The sequence below is a fragment of the Hippocampus zosterae genome, chromosome 11, assembly GCF_025434085.1.
Source record: "Hippocampus zosterae strain Florida chromosome 11, ASM2543408v3, whole genome shotgun sequence".
Lineage (NCBI taxonomy): Eukaryota > Metazoa > Chordata > Actinopteri > Syngnathiformes > Syngnathidae > Hippocampus > Hippocampus zosterae.
The window spans coordinates 14,337,155-14,355,500 of NC_067461.1; the positions used below are offsets into that span (position 1 = coordinate 14,337,155).

Sequence of the window (18,346 nt, forward strand, 5' to 3'; positions counted from 1 at the left end):
GCTTTTCATCCCACTCAAAGACACTTTACACGAGCATAAAACACAGGATAAAAATGTGCATTTAAAACAAGCATACATAATTTACAAAAGCACATTTAGATGAACAAAAGAAAAATGGGTAAAAGAGATTAAAAGGTATTAAAAGCATAGCGGAACAGGTGAGTTTTTAGGGATGATTTGAAGGATTGGAGGTCAGTACTGTTGCGGATGTGTTGTGGTAGAGCGTGCTGTTAATCATAATGTAACTTTACAACATTTACATTTTGTTTTTATTTGTAGCATTCTTTCAAATTAGTTTGAAAACAATTAATTCCTCCTCGTAGTCGTAACTACTCAGCAAATTATGGTTCGTTAAACTTCTTTTCTCATTGAGTCCCCATAAATTAATAATCTTGCGACAGTTGTAGTCATGGCGACGAAAGAAGCTGGAAGATGACCGCCTTTGGTCAATTGTCGCGGTTGCTATTTTACTCATGATCTACTATAATTCATTCTCGATGCAAATCACGAATACATTTATAAAATCCTGAATTGTTTTGGCAAAACACAAACCATACAATACCACTAGCTTTAAAACATACCCCATTTCGATCATTTAAAATAGTGTGTCATGGCTACAGTATAAACGAGAATAGAGATTTATTAAAATTAGTACACCCCTGTCATCTGTTTGCACTATTTCATTTTTGTTTTATGTCGTTTCCGTTTTGCACACTTGTTATTGTGTAGTTTTATTCTGTTATTTATTCTGTTTTTTTTTTTTTTTTTTTGCTCAGTTAGTTATGAGGTAGTCGGAAGTCGCCACAATAATTAACATTGTTAAAGTAATATCTAACGCCCTTGATTTTTTTTCTTTGAGGTGGCAGAATATTTATACAATTCACTCTTTGGGTAACACCCCTCAGGGAGTATTGACTCTTTTTGTCAACCTTTAGCAACAATTTATTGAAATGTTAGGAATGACCGGATATCCGCGGTGATGAGGTAACCGAGTACTTTCTTTCCGGCAGAGAGCATACAAAACTCCGACGACTTGAACGCTGTGTTAGCTAGCAGCTAGCGAGTATGGTCGCTGGAATTGTCGCTGATTTTATTGCGCTGTGTGTTGTATCCACGTCGCTGCAATGATGTCAAAACAACCAGGTGGAAACCCGAAACAACAGACTCTCTTTTCATTTGAGCTTTTGGTGGAATATATTTGTTTTGACTGTGAAAAGAAAATCTCTGACGAGATTGCTGTTGGAATACGACTGCTGGACTTCCCAACGCTGCTGATTTATCCCCCTGAACTGAGAGGAGATGATACACTTCAGCACGACAATAACAAGCGATTGGTATATTCGTTTAACAGAGGCAAGTCGTGTTTCTTCGAAATGAATCTAGACTCCCTGCATACGCAACTCGCCAACACACCTGTCTATGTTATGATTCTCGATGTGAAAGACGAGATACCGAAATTATTCGGGACGTCCCTCATCTCGTTGGCTTCTATCATGGACAGAATCAGACGTGACTCCATGGAACACGATTTTACTAGTTGCTCATCATATGGAGAGAGGGGCTTTGTGCGTGTAAACAACCTTGCAGAGGAGCCGGTTGGAGTTATTTCTCTGAGTTATAAACTGCTAACCGTGGGAGTCAGCCTACCGCTGCGTGTGACGAAAAAGATCCCGATTTCCAGAGAACAGTGTCCTCAAGAAGGCATAACAAAGAGAGCAAATAAAATAAACAATTCTGACTGTATGAGATTCCAGTTGTCCACGCAGGACAGTTATGATGATGGTGGAGTTGATATGGATAAACATGCTGCATCCACTCAGACTGAACGTGTCCCAATAAGTCACATTCCTCACACAGTTCAAGAACAGAGGAGTTTTGAGGAGGACCTAACTGTGTTTTGTCCCCCATGTCTTTACTATTGCAATTCTGGCAAGGAAAAACATAACGCCCAAGAAAATGAGTACAGGTTAGTTGAACCTGACTCAACAGTTCTAACACAAAAAGACACATTCTCTGAAAATGAAAATTCCTTAGAGATGGACCTGTTATTGCAAAATACACCTAAAACATCAGAAAGTGTGGATCCAAAAGTACTTGAGGAAGCTCTGAGACCGCTGCCTCTCCTTAATGCTCTTTTTGTTGAACTGTCACAGTTAAATGTCCATAACCTGCAACAGCAGTCTGTGTTGAATCATCCAGACTTGGATTGGATTAATAAAAGAGATTCTCTTGGAGCTTCAGATGGACAAGTGATCACACCAAAAACAAGGCCAGTGCAAAAAAGCAAGGTGGACCACAGTCTTCATTCAAATCATTTACATTGCCCTGAAATAGTTTCTCCCAAAAATTTTAATGCTGAACATGGAGGACCAATGCAAAAGAAGCAAAGTGATAATATATTTGAGAGTAAAGAACACAGGAAAAAGCTAGTGTACAAAACTACAAAAACGTACAATTTAAGGCGGCAGAAAAACTGCACAGTGGTGAAGCATCGTGACTGTATGGCATCACACACAGCCAATGAAACACAGTCAAGTACAAGTAAAGGGAAGAAATCAGATAAGCGTAATGGTTTTATTCCCAAAGAAAATATGAAAAAGACACAAAACATGCAAGTTGTCACTGCAGTGCAGGGTACACCAAAGGTAAAACATGATGATGGATCGAAGTTGGAAAATCCAAAGCAAGACAGAAAAACTGCATCCATCTCCCCCCCTCGTGTCAATGATGATGATGACGATGCCACAATCAACAAGCTTCCCAAAATGATCCTGACACGGACTAAATCAAAGAGCCAAGATGTTAAACTGGGCTCTTGTAAAAGTAGTAGACATAGTAGCCGCGGGTCTTTACTGTCAGACACCGACAAAGAAGAGGACTACGCAGATGACTTTAACAGTTTTGAGGCCAGTGATGCAGACACAACCACGAGTCCCAAACCTGCCCAATCCAAGCCTCCTTTTCCCCATGGATTCCACACTTCAGATTTGGACTCTGAACCCTTTAAGGAGAAACCCCTCCTCCCCTCACCAATGAGAGGTCACAGCCCTGTACAGCGTGTATTAAGAGGCACACACCTCATCCAGCCTCGAACAAGAGACTCTGCACTCAGCTGCTCCTCTGATGAGAATGGAGCGGTCTCGGTGCAAATGCGATGCTCCAAGAAACAGGCAAATGATGACAGTTCTGAAGCTACGTCAGCAGGGGGCCAAAAAAGTGAGAACAGCAGCCTTGTTTGGCGAGGTTCTTCGGATTCTATATGCTCTGACCCACTGGAGGCTGAGGAACTGGAAGACGACCTTGGATCTCTGGACTTCAGAAAAGAGTATCAACATATATCTGAGCTTGTGGCTTTCAAACTTCCTGGTTACACACTGTAAACACAATGTCTCTACTACATATATGGACACAGGGCTAATAGGCTTCTAGGATTGCACGTAGTATTGATTACACATGATGTGTACATTTGTATTTGAAATAAAGACAATATCTTCAAATATTTTTCGGGTGGGCTCACTTTGACCTCTAAACACATATCTAACTGTTCAATGAGACTGTGCTTTTTGTACAACCTGTTGTTCTTTGAGGCCCACTGCACCTACAGCAACACGGCTGAAAACAACTGAACTGTCTCACAGCGGGGTTGACCACTACTAAGTGGCCGGCAGTCTGTCACTTCTTTTGCTGCGATTAAAAAAAAAAAAAGACTCATGGTCGAATGGCATAACCATCCTGTTTGAAATTTGAAACCTTGCAATGGCAAGGTAATGTTGAGTAAATGTTACCGGTCATCTTGGTGTCATTATGTCAAAATGTGAACAGCATAATGAAGACTTTAAAAACTTTGTACCATTTTTAGTTCAACAGGTTGGCATATTCATGGATCAAGTGTGTTTTGTTGTCCACCTCTTTATTTGAGAATTGTGTTATGCAAGTAAAGTAACACTGGAGGGTTAGACGCGTAGCCTACATTCAGAAGTTCAGAGGAGGTTGAATAAAGTTCTCCTGCAAAAGTTAGGGTCAATTTTAGGGCGATCCTAAATTTGACCTTAAACCGGATATTCCTAACATGTTGTTAGTCGTGTAAATGGTGATTACATCCCATAAAATAATGCACAGCAGTGAATGCTGTCAGATGAAGTTTAGTTAATTACTGCTTTTGGCATACAGTCCAATCTGTAAAATCCATATTTAATTTTATATGGCAAGTAATATGGCACGTATATTAAGTGCTCTAGATTGTTTTTTTTATCCATTTGCATTGCTAGTACATCTCTAAGGATATAATTTCTTCCCATTATGTATTTCGTGAGCGAAACTATATACCAGTAATGTATTTTACTTTTTAGGCACCATCCCATTGTTTTCATGTTTAACCTCAAACGAAGTTTGAAATAGACAATTGAATGAAAACTGCTCGAATGTCAAAAATATCTGATATATTGAGAAAATAAATGGACTTACCAAAAATAATTACGGTATTTACTTTTAACACGTACAATGTTTTGTGTGTGTTTTAAAACGTCTTCGTGAGCCTTCTGCGCATGCGCATGGTTTGTTTACGGAAGTGAAGCCGCCTGGCAAAAGCCGTTGATCAAATGCTCAGGCACGTTTTCTTGACTGGCCCGCCAGGTAACTATGAAGGCATTGCACTCACTCCACTCTCTGGAAACGTCCTGACTGAGATTCGTGTTCGCCACTATTTCACGAAAACATAATTTAAATGTGGCCAATACAGTCGTTTTTTTTAATCAAATCATATTCTACGAGTGACTGGTCCAGTAATTAATTACGTTAACCCCCCTCCCATCGCGTCAATAAAATACACTAAACAAAAGGAAATTGATAAATAGAGCAAGTTTAGTAGTCAGTCTTTCTCTGACAATGTGGTAATTGCCACAGCATACCGAAGTGTTAAAAGATGCGTTAACAATGTTGTCAGCGGAATTCAGGTGCCCTCGTTTTACGATTACGACGGTATCGAATTTAGAGGTTACGACCTATTGTAACAAATATACGTCACTACATGGTACAAAAAGACACTGAAAGCTTCAGCTATTTGTTTGATTGTTTTAAAGTCACGGACAAGTGTTTCCAATATCAATATTTATTTTAATTAAACTTAATTACTGTATAAGTCTTTCAAAGTGTTTCTCAACCTTCATTGAGCCAAGGCACCCTTTTCCATCCATCCATCCAGCCATATCTAAAGGCAAAATCTCATGGCACACCAGTAGACAAGAATATCATAAAAATGTAATGACATAATGACGTTTTTGTTTCAGTTTACTCACAAAATGCCTCGGTGTGAAATCTCGGCCTTTTCGGTTATGCCACTGCCATAGGAACAAGACTCCATCATACTGAATAGTGAGGACCCATATATCAATATATCAGTAAGTTGACCAGTATTTTTGCTGCAGGTGTGGGTAAAACCACTCTGGTCCAGAAGGTGTGTGATGAGCTTGTGTCCTTGGGCCACTCGGTGGAAGGCTTTTACACGGAAGAGGTCAGAGAAGGAGGCCGCAGAGTGGGATTTGATGTGGTCACAGCGAGTGGAGAAAGAGGCCGCTTGTCCAGAATCAGGTAGCAGGAATCTCAGACAAGCTGCTCTTTTTTGATGTTGTGTTTGATTAACCCCAGGACGCATTTCACCAACAGTGACATCGCTGGTGAGTCTCATGGCAGACGGCAGTACACAGTAGGACAGTATGTTGTGGATTTACCTTCATTTGAACGCCTGGCACTCCCCCTCTTAAAGAAGGTACACCACACACTAGCGTGCCTGTTATAATTACCCTCGTCAACAGATCATAGAACACTGCCTTTTATTCCCGCTTAACAAATCATCAAACCTTTTGATTTTTGCAAACCAGAGTGCATAATTGGAAGCCTGCAAACACATAAATTCCAGAGTGACATTTTTAGGAGCAGTGGTGCCGTCTGGCTGTCACTGACCATGAATATCCTGCTTGTAAAGTGAGCCTGTTGTGCCGCCTACACATTAGCTTTAAAGGAAGGTGTCATGGTATTGCCTTTTCCTCTTATCTCTTGTCAATGTTTCTGCATAATCACAGGAGACCATTTTCTGTGTGCTCACAGCCTAACTCACATACAGTGGTAGCTCTACTTCTGAAATTAATTGGTTCTGGAATAAATTTCTTAACTATAAAATATTGTAAGTCGTTCAACTCACATCGCAGGTTTAGACTGCTGTTTAACTTTCTCGCTCGTGTTTAGACTATTGTTGAACCATCTTTCTGGAATCCTCCCCAGATATCTGCTACTACACAACAACTCCTCCAGTCCATAAAACAATGCTTCCATGAAACACATCTGTCTCACTATTCAAATATTCTGGATTCAAAAGTGGGCTCAAGCCTTCCTGCATGTGCGTGTTCTCCCAGTCAGTGTGTGGGTTCTTTCCAGGAAATACAGCTTCCTCTCACCTTCCAGAAAAAATGCATCTTTTGTTAATTTCGGACTCCAAATTTTCCAGTCGCTAATTTACCCTACAGTCAGTGCTGTCCTGTGTCCAGGTTGCCTTGGAAGACGGGACTGTCAAGAAGGTGTTTGTCATTGATGAGATTGGCAAAATGGAACTCTTTAGCCAGCCGTTCATCAAGGCGGTGAGACAGACACTAGACTGCTTTTCCTGCACAGTCTTGGGCACCATCCCCATTCCCAAGGGGAAACCGCTTGGCCTGGTGGAAGAGGTGCTGATTAGGAGCGATGTCAAAGTCTTCACTGTGAGTACAAACACAAATAGTGTACACTTGCTAGGAAAAGGGGTGGGGGAGAGAAGGATATGTAGGTCAATTTTAAGAGCTTTTGGAAGCGGTAGGACCATGTTTACACAAGGTCTTATGCGACAGTCTGTGGTGTGTTGCACCAAGCCATGAATCGCATTGTTGAGGTCCTACAAGGATTAACAGCAAATCATGCGTGACTGATTAAACAACAAAGGCTTCGCTGAAATGTCCAGATAATTTATCATGGAGGGACACTCTGTTACAGATATTGTCATGTTAAGTATCAGTACTTGTACTTATCCTGCACAAGGTTACAGTAAGGCGTTATGTACTTTATGACTCACTGTTTCTCTCACACAAAGGTCACATACAGTATTTCCACCTTTGAGCATGATAATCCTTCATTGTATACGTTGCGTTTAACATCAAGTACCGCTTGTTTATAACCTCTCAAAGTAACATTGTGTTTGTTTGTTCTTCTGCCCAGGTGACGAGGGAAAACAGAAACGCCATTCTGCAAGATATTCTATCAGCTCTTCGGGAGTGTTTAAAATAACACAGCTAACACGAGGATAACAACTCTTGAAATATAAACATGCAATTACATGCAATTGAGACCTCATTTTGTTGTTAAAGTATGCTTTCATGTAGCAGAACAGGTTTGTGACCTGATCACCCAGCTGTTCAATGAGTACACAATTTAGTTTTGTATTATGCTCCCTCAAAATGGTTTCTCTGCTGAAAAACTGATAGATCATATAGCACCTTGCCTTGCCAAATTGCCGGTCTTCACAATGCAGACACATGCAAACATATTTTTGTTTTTAGGTCACTTTGAGGATGTGCTCATTAAAATTCACCCAACATACTGTACAATATTTAACATGTATGCTTTATCAGTTGGAAAGCAGGAAAATAAATGTTTTTGTTCTTAGCTGCTTTGTGTTTTTCCTTGCAATTTCCATAGTTGGTCGCTATATATGAGTGTGATTGCTGTCCGATGCATGTGTGATGGATTAAAAAAAATGGGGGTACTGCAGAACACAGTTCACAATTTTATGACACTGTGTTCGGATTGTGTTGGTTTATAACGACACCTGAGATGGTAACATCGGACAAAGATTCATGTCATTTTTGTCCTTGGGTTGAAAGTGCGATGAAACAAAAATGTATCATCTTTTCCACCGTGATTTTTTTTCACTCATAATTGATCATTATGAGTGAATTGATCATGATCATTCGTTGGTACTGAAGGCAGGTATAGGCATAGGTGTGTGTGTCTGTGTGTGTGTGTGTGTGTGTGTGTGTGTGTGTGTGTGTGTGTGTGTGTGTGTGTGTGTGTGCGCGTGTGTGTGTGTGTGGGCGCACGCGCGTGCATGTATCGTGGAACGATGATCGACTGGTTGGCACGTCCGCCTCCCAGTGCAGAAGCCCTGGGTTTGATTCCAGGCTCTGGCTTTCCTGTGTGGTGTTGACATGTTCTCCCCATACCTGTGTGGGTTTTCTCCAGGTACTCCTGTTTCTTCCCACATTCCAAGAATGTGCATGGTAAATTGAACACTCTTAAATTGCCCTAAGGTATGAGTGAATGCTTGTTTATTATGTGTGCCCTGCGATTGGCTGGCAACCAGTTTAGGGTGTACCCCACTTACTGCCTGAAGACAGCTGGGATAGGCTCCAGCATGCCTGTGACCCTCGTGAGGATAAACGGATTAGAAAATGGAAGTATATATGTGCATATATACAGTATATACTTTTAAATCGACAGTAGTAGATACGGAGGCACATATCAACAGTATTTATCAAGTTAATTTCTGAATCTGAAAAACCTCACTCTAGTGTGATCTTTTAATCTGTCAAGTGGATTGATGTTTTTAAAATAGAATTCTAGCAACAATATTGGCCTCTTCTCCAAAGAGTCCCGGTCACTTCAAAGTGAAACTAGGCTTTTGGCTTATTTTTAATATCGCTTGCATAAGTGATGTAAGCTGTCAGGCCAGCTGCAGTGAGAGCAGCCCGCTGTGATGTGCGTCAGACATGCTGCTGCGCCAGCATCTGCTCTTTGACCACCTCTCACGTCTCTCCGATAGTTGGCACTCCAAAACAACATTGCAATGGTGCCGCTTCTCATCTTCCATTGCGGTATGATAGTGTGTGTCATTTTGGCACATACGTAGTGGGCAATTGGGGACACACCGCTCCTGATTGGCATGTGATTGTAAGTACTCTGCTGCATCGTAGCAGGGGGATTATTTCAGAATGATACAGTCCTTTGCCAGGTTTATCCTACAAATGCTGTCTGGATATTTTTAATGTGTTATGATATGATTAGAGGCCATGCTGTACATTGTATGATGATGATTGATTTTTTTTGGGGGGGGGGGTGGATTTGCATTTAATCTCCAAGTGCCCAATTCTTATTTGATACTTGTATTTGAAAATCTTCAGACTATTTACCATACAGTTCGAACACAGCACCGTTTCTGTTGCTGTGTCTGTTACTGTTCGTTTTTCACTTCAGCCATGGTTTTTGTTTGATACTTTAGACTCTTTTTGTGTTCAGGACTTTGTCTTGGATTTAGTTTTCTCAGCATTTTGTTAAATACATTTTGATCAATCCATCCTGCTCCTACTTGCCTCCCTGCTTTTTGGGGTCCTCCAACTACGCCACCATCATGCAAACCGTGACAACAATGCATCTATTAGGGGTCCATCCCAAACCGCCTCCGTTCGGAGGTTACAGTTCGGTGCAAGCAACCATGTGAAGAACAACACAGTTGGAGTGCGAGTGGTGTATCAGACAAGGACACTGGGCATTGTTGGACAGTTGTGCGGTGTGTCCATGGAAACTTTATTAGACGGCATCATCCAATTGTGTCAGAGCCAGGCTAAAGAAGCTCTTTATCTTACCCCCCCCACCCCCCTTTTTATGAAGCCTCTCGATTTGAAACCAGACGGGGCCAAAGACATTACCAAAGGTATTGGCATATAGCGGGTGCAGATAGCGTTGACTTTCAAATCCAACTCCACCTTTTGAGGTTGAGTTCAAAGCAGTGTGTAATTGCGCAGCCTGTCCCGCGTAATTCATAAAATATAAATATAACAAGCAGCTATTAATCTAAACACAAGTGATTTTATCCTTCACTCAAAGAGGGCAAACGACATCAGTCATGATGCTGAAGTATGCAAGGAAGATTGTTGTATTATATGCCGCATTTATCCCGCACTTTACCCCTGAGCCTATAATCCAGCGACAAGTGGCGCCTGTGGCGTGACACACCGCACATTATAATGTGAGCAAGGGAGAAGGGGCTTAAGCCCTTGCAGCGATGGCTGAAGCAATGGAAGTTGTCAGCAGATGACGCAAAGGTCAGGGTTCACGGTCAGGGTACAAAGATCGAGGGCAAAACGATCAATCGATGGCCTTTTGTCCCTGAGGTTTGCAGAGAATGTGGTTGTTAAGGTGCCAGATTGGCTTAATTGTGATTAGAATGGCATGTTTTTTTTCAGTGACTTGAAGAATTTAATGCAGACATGCCCGTAGGCATCAAAATGCAACAAGCTGCCATCAAATACCTTCTTCTGTTTTCATTTTTTCAGCAAAAAAAGCCTGGTTCCCCTTTCTTTTTTTCTTTACACGTCATGTACATTGATTTGACGCATGGACATGTTGTATCACATGTACCTTACATTTTGTGAGTCATGCTGCAGTCAGCACAGTGAGAGACTTGATAATGGTTCACAGATTACTGACTTGCAATGATGGATGCTCTCGCTAGATGAATTTGGCAAATTTGGACCGCAAATACGGATCTTTTGCGGTCTGTCTCCATTCCGCTATGTTACTGTAGTGGCTGTGTGCATGTGCGAATGCGTGTCTCAGTGCCAAATCTTGGCAAATGACAGGTGAATCAGATGTTGGGCCAAAACATCTGTATTAGCTGTTGAGAACATGTTTTGGAGCAGCTGTTATGCACCATAAGGCCAGATGTGAGATATCAGAGATTTTTCTTCAAATCTCCAAATATATTCCTCGATACAGTTGTCCTAAAATAATTGTTTGTTATCTTGAAGAGGTTAAAGGATTGAGGATTTTCTGAACAATTCATAAATATCTCTGCATACTAATAATTATGAATAATTCTTATATTCATAATAATAATAAAAATAACAACAGACTGAAACCCACCAAATCATTATCATTAAGTTGTTTTATAATGAAATTTCATTGCGACAAACCAACAACAAGCAGTATCAAACTGTGTAATTGTATGAAAAAAAAATGTTAATTAGTGCAAAACACACAGGAGGGAAACAATTATGGTGGGCACTGCTGTAATGACTTCCGTGTATTAAGTGTTATCACTTGTATGCAAATGTTCTTTCAAAATGGACGTCCTGCAGAGCTGTTATGTACGCACACTGATAAAATACAAGCAACACATCTATTTGTCCGTCTTTCTTTCCCAGTAAACTTCATTAGGAGAGCTGGAGCCAATTCCATCTGATTTTGGGTGAGAGGTGGAGAACACCCTGAAGTCGTTGCCAGCTAATCATAGAGCACATTTCAACACACTTACACTCAATAGAACATTTGAAGCAGGGGTCACCATCCTTTGTGAAACTGAGTTACCGGTACATCTTGGGTGCTGATTTATGTCAAGCGCTGCCAGTTTTATAAAGACTTCTGAAATATCAAATGTACCCAATGTGCCTTTCATTATGTCATGAATAATTCATGCTTATTATGTATATGAGGACACTGATCATGTTAATGATTTCTCACAAAAATGATCTGCAATATGCAAAGGTTTATTTCTACTGTACGAATCTCAAATGTGTTCGTTTTGAAATGATCACTTCTACACCCTTCCTAGGAAATCACAATGACCCAAGTGAGCAATTTTTGGAACAGGCCCATAGAAGCCACTCATGGGGTCCTCGGGGGCTGGCTATGTGTTACCATGTTGGTAACCCTGATTTAGAGCATTCAGTGAACCCAACATCATGTTTTGTTTTGTTTTTTGTGGGAGGAAGCCGGAGTACCTGCAGAAAACCCACAGAAGCACAGAAATAACATGCAAACTCCACTATTTACCGTGCTGTCCCATACAAACAACACAAATGTAACATACACTCTAACTACATCGTAAAATTAAAATAATACACACACACAAATACAATCTCACACATTCAAATAAAACCGCGGTAGCAACTCTGGATATAAATATAGTCAGTAGTAGATAATACTCATTAAAAAATAAAAAAAAATAAAAACCATGTGCACTGCACACGAGGGCCACCCTGGTGAAAAGTCACAGGTCGATTTTGCCACAGAGCTTTTTAAAGATGGATTTGTTGCGAGACCGAGCCAGGCCGGTGTAACTCATCGGAGGGCAATTGTCCTGCTGCCATCCAGCCACCGCTACCGAAGCGCCACCGATCTTTCTGTCCAATGACTTGTCTCCCAGCACTAGCGTCACACTATAGTTAGACCCTTTCTCCGGGCCTCTGCAGGTCTGCTGCGTCGGCTTGATCTTCTGATAGGTTGCTAGGAGACCACACAGAACGCAGTCGTCAAGAAAGGCGCAGACGACGCCTTATCAGGGTCATTGAGGTTAATAGGCGAAAACTAACCAGAAGTGAAGGAGTGGGAGCGACACTTGCTGCTCAGCCAGTCCTGATTGCTGCGTGGGGGGGATGAATGGAGGGAAGAGGTGCTGTCTCCGCTTCCTCCCTGATGTCTGTGAGTCATCATCTGCTTACAGTCATCATTATCAACATCATCTTGTTCTTCTGTGGAAGAACATGCAGCAAATAACAGTAAAGTCAGAGAAGAAGCAAATGTGCAGTAGTCCCTCCCCCAGCATCTACAGCGCACTATATATCAAAATACGTAATATCCAATTCGGTAACCATACTGATAAATTCGTCGTTGTGCATCTTATACGAAGATGTGATTAATAAAAGAATGATTAATAAAAATTGTATTAATTTTTAATAATAATCAATGTATCGAATATACAGTATACTTATACATTTACTTATAAAGATATACTTTTGCATCTGCGCTTTTCCGTAACAATCCCAACAATCACAATTCTAAAAATAAAAATGATTCTAATACAGTATTACGACATGGCCGGTGTTAAAACTCGTCACCAAGCCCTTTAAGTGGTTCAATTGGAGAACCACTGAACCAGCAGTAAAACAATATTTGGGCTCCCCCTACTGTAGAACTACATATCTGCAGTGACTAGACCTATTATAGCCATCTAAACCACAACAAAAGAAGGATTATCCATTTAAATGTCCTTTAAATTACTAGCTGTGTTAAATGATAAGGAATATGCTTGTGTTCAACGTTACTTACATAAAAAAAAGACAAAATGAAGCACATTTTTGGAGCGCTTGGTACCACCCACTCAAGGATTTCAAAATGCTGACTTTGACTGACGCTGTCAGAGAAATGCTGTGGTTAGAGCCTTCCTTGGGGTAGAACATCACTACATCAGACTAAAAGGGAGGTGTTTATGATTAGCTAACTTGAGGCTCATAATATTAAAAAGAACGAAGCACAATGCAGGAACAAAACTACATGATGACTAAAATCCGATGAGAGTGATGCCAATTCCTTTATTTTTGCTTTATTTCTGTCCCAATAATTTTGCTCCACTAAAAGTGGAGTGTTTCATTTTACATAATGCCATCTTCGAAGTTGTCGAGCAGATCCAGATTGAAATACCTGAAACTGAAAGCTGAAATTCTGACCTCTGGTCTCATATGTAGCATTTAGCATTCAGTCGATTGCAAAAATAGATGAATCCCTGTTCCTATACTTTTGGAGTTGAGTGTTTAGCATGTAGAAGGACAGAGGGGCTTACTGCAGGAGTGTCCGTGTGTGGATGAAATGGTCGAATGTTCCCCCAAACATCTTCGGTGACTCTTTGGCATGCGTATGAACTCTCTGGAGAGGACAACCATGTCTTTGGGTCGGTTCGGGGGTTTCCATCTGGGAAACGTGGAGGTGAGATCATGCTGGGAGGAGCAGTAGCATTTGGCCAGACCGTAGCAGCCTGAGCACAGAGGGGGGCTTCTGTTGGGAGGGACAGATGTTTTCTTTCCATTATAGACTATTAGTTGAAGAAGCAGCGGTGTTAGGTTGGACAGGATAATTTCTTACAAGGAAATGGGGATGTCTCGATCTACTGGGTTGCTTGATAGCGAAGACGCAGACTGACTTCCACCTTTTAAGACAAAGACTGAAATGACATTGCCACCTCACAAACAGTCATGTTAACATCTATTTATTTATTTACCTGTGTTGACTTGTATTTTGTTCATCCATTTATTCATCAAAAAGCGTGAGGAGGCATTGAAGAGATATTCTGAGCCATCACGCAGCCTGAAGGCCACAAAATAAAGGTTCCAGATCAACTCAATTATCCACTACGTGCGCACAGCTTACCTCCTTGATTAACTCTGCAATCGTCAACCATTGTAACTAACGCATGATACTTTCCGTTCTTACCTCAAACGGAAGCAGTTTGGTTTCTTGGTGTACTCTGGTGCAAGTGAACATTCAGCTCCAGTGAGGTTCAGCGGCAAGCCACATGTGGAGGTCTGTAAGGCATCAAAGGCTGACCACCACTGACCGCTTATTACCGTCTGCTGTAATTATTCATGGCTACTGTACTTACTCTTAGTGTTTCCTTCTTATGCTGATAGAAGCATAAGGTGTGTCGATATAAAACAGTATGGTACGAGTTCCAGCCTCTGGAGGCAGCCTGTGAAAATAAGATATGAGCGCACTGCTGACGGGGGACTTGACACTTGCTGACCATGCTCACTTGAACAAATAGAAGCTTTCTTACTTTCTTTCCTCCAAGTTGACATTTTTGCTTCCTTTCGAGAGTCCCCTCCATCGTTTGCATCTCCGGATTTTCATTCTAAAAAGGGGTGATAAAATGATTCAGGTTCATCCCTGCTCTCAATTAAAACAGCCCTATTGCTGATGCAAACGATGCTTTCAAGCTCACTAGGGTACCGCAGCGCCCTCTTGTGGCTGTTGACTCGTCCTGCATATCCATGGTGTCCAGGTTTTGAACATCATTTCCTCGGTAACAGAAGCCATTTGATTGGCCCTGTTGAGAAGAAGATTTTATTTGATTTTCTTTTGTTTTGAAAGATTTGACTGTGCAACTTTTTTTAACACAAGAACAGCCATAACATCCCCCTATGGACAATGTAAAGTCTTCACTTTTTCTTTCTTGAAACAAGGTGTGCTGTTAAACTTTAACTGAAATGGCAATTATTCTATGATGATCAGTATTAAATTGCATTGTATAATGCATTTTTTGGTCCTTTGTGAGCTACTGGATGAGTCTTAGGGTAATCAGGCTTTGTGGTGGTCAGTGCAAATGAACTGAACAATGTGATTAGCCACAGTATAATCATGATTTAGCATGGACTTGGAGGAGCAATAACTTTTTCACCATTTAAAAATCGTACTTAATGTGTCCTCGGGTCATCTTTGTCTGATATCTATATTTGATGATCTTAGACCAGGCATGTCCAGCTCCAGGCCTGGAGGGCCACTGTCCTGCCTGTTTTCCAGCTCTCCCACCTGCAACACACCTGATTCCGATGATCAGCTCATCAGCCAGCTCTGAAGCAGCATTAGAACGATCATGATGATTTGAATCAGGTGTGTTGCTCCTGGGAGAGCTAGAAAATAGGCAGGACAGCGGCCCTTGAGGACCGACTTTGGACACCCCTGTCTTAGACATTAAAGTGGGGAAACAATGAAAAAAATAAGTTGAGAATGCATCAAATCCTTTGTCACTGCACTGTACTTAAATAAGAGATTGAAAAAGTAGAAAGTACTCCTACTTAAAGTGGTTGGTGATTACGTAGCGGACAAAGAAAGTTGTGGCGGTCAGTATTTTGGAAAAGCTTTCATGCTAATTGCAACCAACATTGAAGGAGTAGTGCTGTATCGGCCAAAGAGCAACTATTAAATTTGGGAGCTGATTTACTTGGTCGTGCAAAAGAAAACAAGTTTGTTTTTGTTCTTTTTTTTCACATTGGTTTTGGCTTTCACGCTGGGAAAATGTGGGCGAGTGAGGCAAAATAAAACAAAAAGTCACATTCTCGGCAGTGAGATGAATTGGCTCTACAATTTAGGGCAGTCTCCTGTGCTGGCAGTTAATCAATTAATGACCTCACCTTTGAACTAGTTGTGCGTTTGCCCATCTCCTCACCACCTTTCGACTCTTCCTCCTCTTCCCCATCTTTGTATCGGTAGATATATTTCTGATTGTCAACAACATTTGGCAGTTTCAACTGATCTGCGGCTGTTTCATTCACAGCCACAAAGGTCTTGCCAATTTGGTCCCTGTTTGGAAAGGCTGCCCAGGACCTTCTGTCTTTGACGATCTGTAGCGGCTCCTTGTCACCACACAGGAGGCTCTGGTTGTTCCATGGCAGCCTGAAGTCGGCCACGAGGAGGTTGGGTTCCGAGGCTGTCGCCAGGTTTCGAACTTGGCTGGGGGATGAGCTGGGAATGGCCTTACTCGGTTGATCCAATGAGATGGACTCCTCTTGGTTCGGCTGATACATGATGTCTGAACAGATACTCTGCCTGAAGTTGGTAGTTTGCTTCCAGATGCCCTCCAGCTCTTCTTCCTCCTCCTCAAACTGCTGACGGTCCAGGTGGACAGGTTCTTGTTGTGGGTCTTCGCTGTGTTTTGATGAGCCCACATTTTCTGTCGTCTTCATGGAGTCAATACGTCCCACTTGAAGGGACATGAGCTTTCCCACCATCCCAGTAACCTGGGGATTATCTGCACATGACCCCTCAGGATATAGTTTGATGCTGCTGGAGCTGGAGATGCCCGAGTCCACAGAGTCTTGTCGAACTTTCACAGTTGACTTGAGATTGACAAACATGTGAGAAGCTTGGTGCAGACACTGTCCTGTGTTCTCATCATGTGCATGTATTGCACTTTTATGGTACTTGTGTCCATTGAGGTCCCGAATAAGTGTACGAACATTTGGGCACTTGTGTTTATGAGCTGCGGAGTGAATGGCCACAGTGGCTTGATTCACATAAATCGGTTGGGAAAGCTTGCAGGTGTAATCATTTCCAGTTTTGAGTACTGATGATATTTCGTCCCACTCCTGCTCTGCATCATCCTGCACGTTGAACTGACTTTTGGACAAACCATTACAAGGAGCCATCTGATCCCCGTCTTTTGCCAGCGGAGGACTTGTGTTGAGAATGGCGTCATTATCAGCCAAACCTTTGGCAGCAACTGTAGACGTCTGTATCTGAGAGCTGACTTCCGCTCTGTTAACTGTGTTGTCCAGCGAGGGTCGAGTTTGTTTGAATGAACTCATTGCTGTGTGCCGTTGGAAGTCGGGGTCTGGATCAGTTCCGATGGCCTTATTGGATTCCGGAGGAGCTATTGTTATGATTTCCTGAATGCTGGGGATGAGAGTCATGTCCTTTGGTAAGTCAAAGCTTAACACGGAGCCCAAGGAAAGAAATTTGCACCGGCCTGTCCCTTGGTTGGAGGTGGCCCGTCCCTCTGAAACAGCGTATGGAGTAATAGTGTCCTCACCAGTGCATTCTAACTCAATGTCTCTCAGTAGGGGATTCTTTATGTCAGACATACCGTCGATTTCATCTCCGCACTGTGGCGAACCTTTCTTCCTTCGACCATCTTTGAGTGGCCAGGTATGAGTGTCATAAGTGACTGTCTCACAGGCGTAAAGAGGCTCATCTGTTTCCTCGTCCACCCCCATGACTTTTTGAATGGTATGCCTGCGAGTGTCTCTCTTTCTCTTTCTTTTCTTGCCCATTCTCTTGAGGCTGCAGAATATGGAGCTGTTGACATTCAAAGGGTGGAAGGATATGCTAGTCTGAGGTGCTTGCACTGTCGAGGGTGGTGAAGAGGAGGATGAGGAGGAAGTAAGGGAGGTTGAAGATGTCAACCGGTTCTTCTGGGGCGGGAGAGTGATGCTCTCATACACTGGGGCCACAGCTGAGTTGTTATTCTTGACATGTAAGTAAGTACTCACCTAGGGAGAGAGGGAGAGAGCCATATGTGAGTTGTTTTCCCCCCTCAGAATCTCAAAATGCTTGACTTAATGCTTTTTATTCCCCGAGATGTATGTGGTGTCATTTTGCAGACAGCAAAGAACATGATCCGTTTCATGTGCTAAGGATGAATGACGGCATAGGAACATAAAAACTTCAGATTACCATGAAAATAACTAGGTGAAAGGAAGGAAAAAAGTGAAAGGGTAATAGAATAAGATGACAGTAATTAAGCATTTGTCGGATACAGTCAAAATAGTCCCATATTGTTTCCCTTTTCGACTTTGAAAGTCTGTCATCCCTTCTTGGTAATTTGGTAACAGATCCCTTCCAAAAGCCTTTGGTTGTACTGTTTTACTAAAAATGTAATGGGGTTTTCTGGTACATATACCATTTGTAACCGTTATCCTTCTTTTCCAAATTCCTGAAATAGTATCTTTTGGAAGACTAAGGTGCAATCACACCAAGAAAACCATTGATAATTACTGAT

At 41.8% G+C, this 18,346-nt stretch overlaps 4 protein-coding genes across 11 annotated transcripts in view; 3 read left to right on the forward strand and 1 right to left on the reverse strand.

Annotated features, from left to right (window-relative positions):
• LOC127610384 (uncharacterized) overlaps positions 1-18,346 on the forward strand; it is a 70,736-nt gene that overhangs the window by 47,523 nt on the left and 4,867 nt on the right. The window lies entirely within an intron of this gene.
• Positions 925-3,488, forward strand: map10 (microtubule associated protein 10). Its single transcript, XM_052080464.1, has one exon. It carries the CDS (start codon positions 1,125-1,127, stop codon positions 3,378-3,380), a length of 2,256 nt encoding a protein of 751 aa, XP_051936424.1. The 5' UTR covers positions 925-1,124; the 3' UTR covers positions 3,381-3,488.
• On the forward strand, positions 4,523-7,686 carry ntpcr (nucleoside-triphosphatase, cancer-related). Of its 2 annotated transcripts, none has more exons than XM_052080524.1 (5): positions 4,523-4,632; positions 5,424-5,586; positions 5,662-5,764; positions 6,519-6,749; positions 7,240-7,686. In XM_052080524.1, the coding sequence occupies exons 1-5, from the start codon at positions 4,599-4,601 to the stop codon at positions 7,306-7,308; spliced, it is 600 nt and encodes a 199-aa protein (XP_051936484.1). In that variant the 5' UTR covers positions 4,523-4,598; the 3' UTR covers positions 7,309-7,686. The 2 variants fall into 2 exon arrangements, with proteins under 2 accessions (XP_051936484.1, XP_051936485.1); XM_052080525.1 differs by having other exon boundaries at positions 6,540-6,749.
• The window catches only part of LOC127610357 (uncharacterized), a 29,451-nt gene continuing 22,050 nt past the window's right edge, over positions 10,946-18,346 (reverse strand). For all 7 annotated transcript variants that reach the window (XM_052080393.1, XM_052080399.1, XM_052080400.1 and 4 more), the window contains 10 exons: positions 15,981-17,837; positions 14,792-14,896; positions 14,627-14,701; positions 14,453-14,539; positions 14,284-14,375; positions 14,072-14,157; positions 13,936-13,999; positions 13,637-13,848; positions 12,390-12,548; positions 10,946-12,303 (listed from right to left, as the gene is read on the reverse strand). In XM_052080393.1, coding sequence (XP_051936353.1) covers positions 12,068-12,303; positions 12,390-12,548; positions 13,637-13,848; positions 13,936-13,999; positions 14,072-14,157; positions 14,284-14,375; positions 14,453-14,539; positions 14,627-14,701; positions 14,792-14,896; positions 15,981-17,837 — 2,973 coding nt within the window. In that variant the 3' untranslated portion in view covers positions 10,946-12,067. The remainder of the gene's footprint in view (positions 12,304-12,389; positions 12,549-13,636; positions 13,849-13,935; positions 14,000-14,071; positions 14,158-14,283; positions 14,376-14,452; positions 14,540-14,626; positions 14,702-14,791; positions 14,897-15,980; positions 17,838-18,346) is intronic.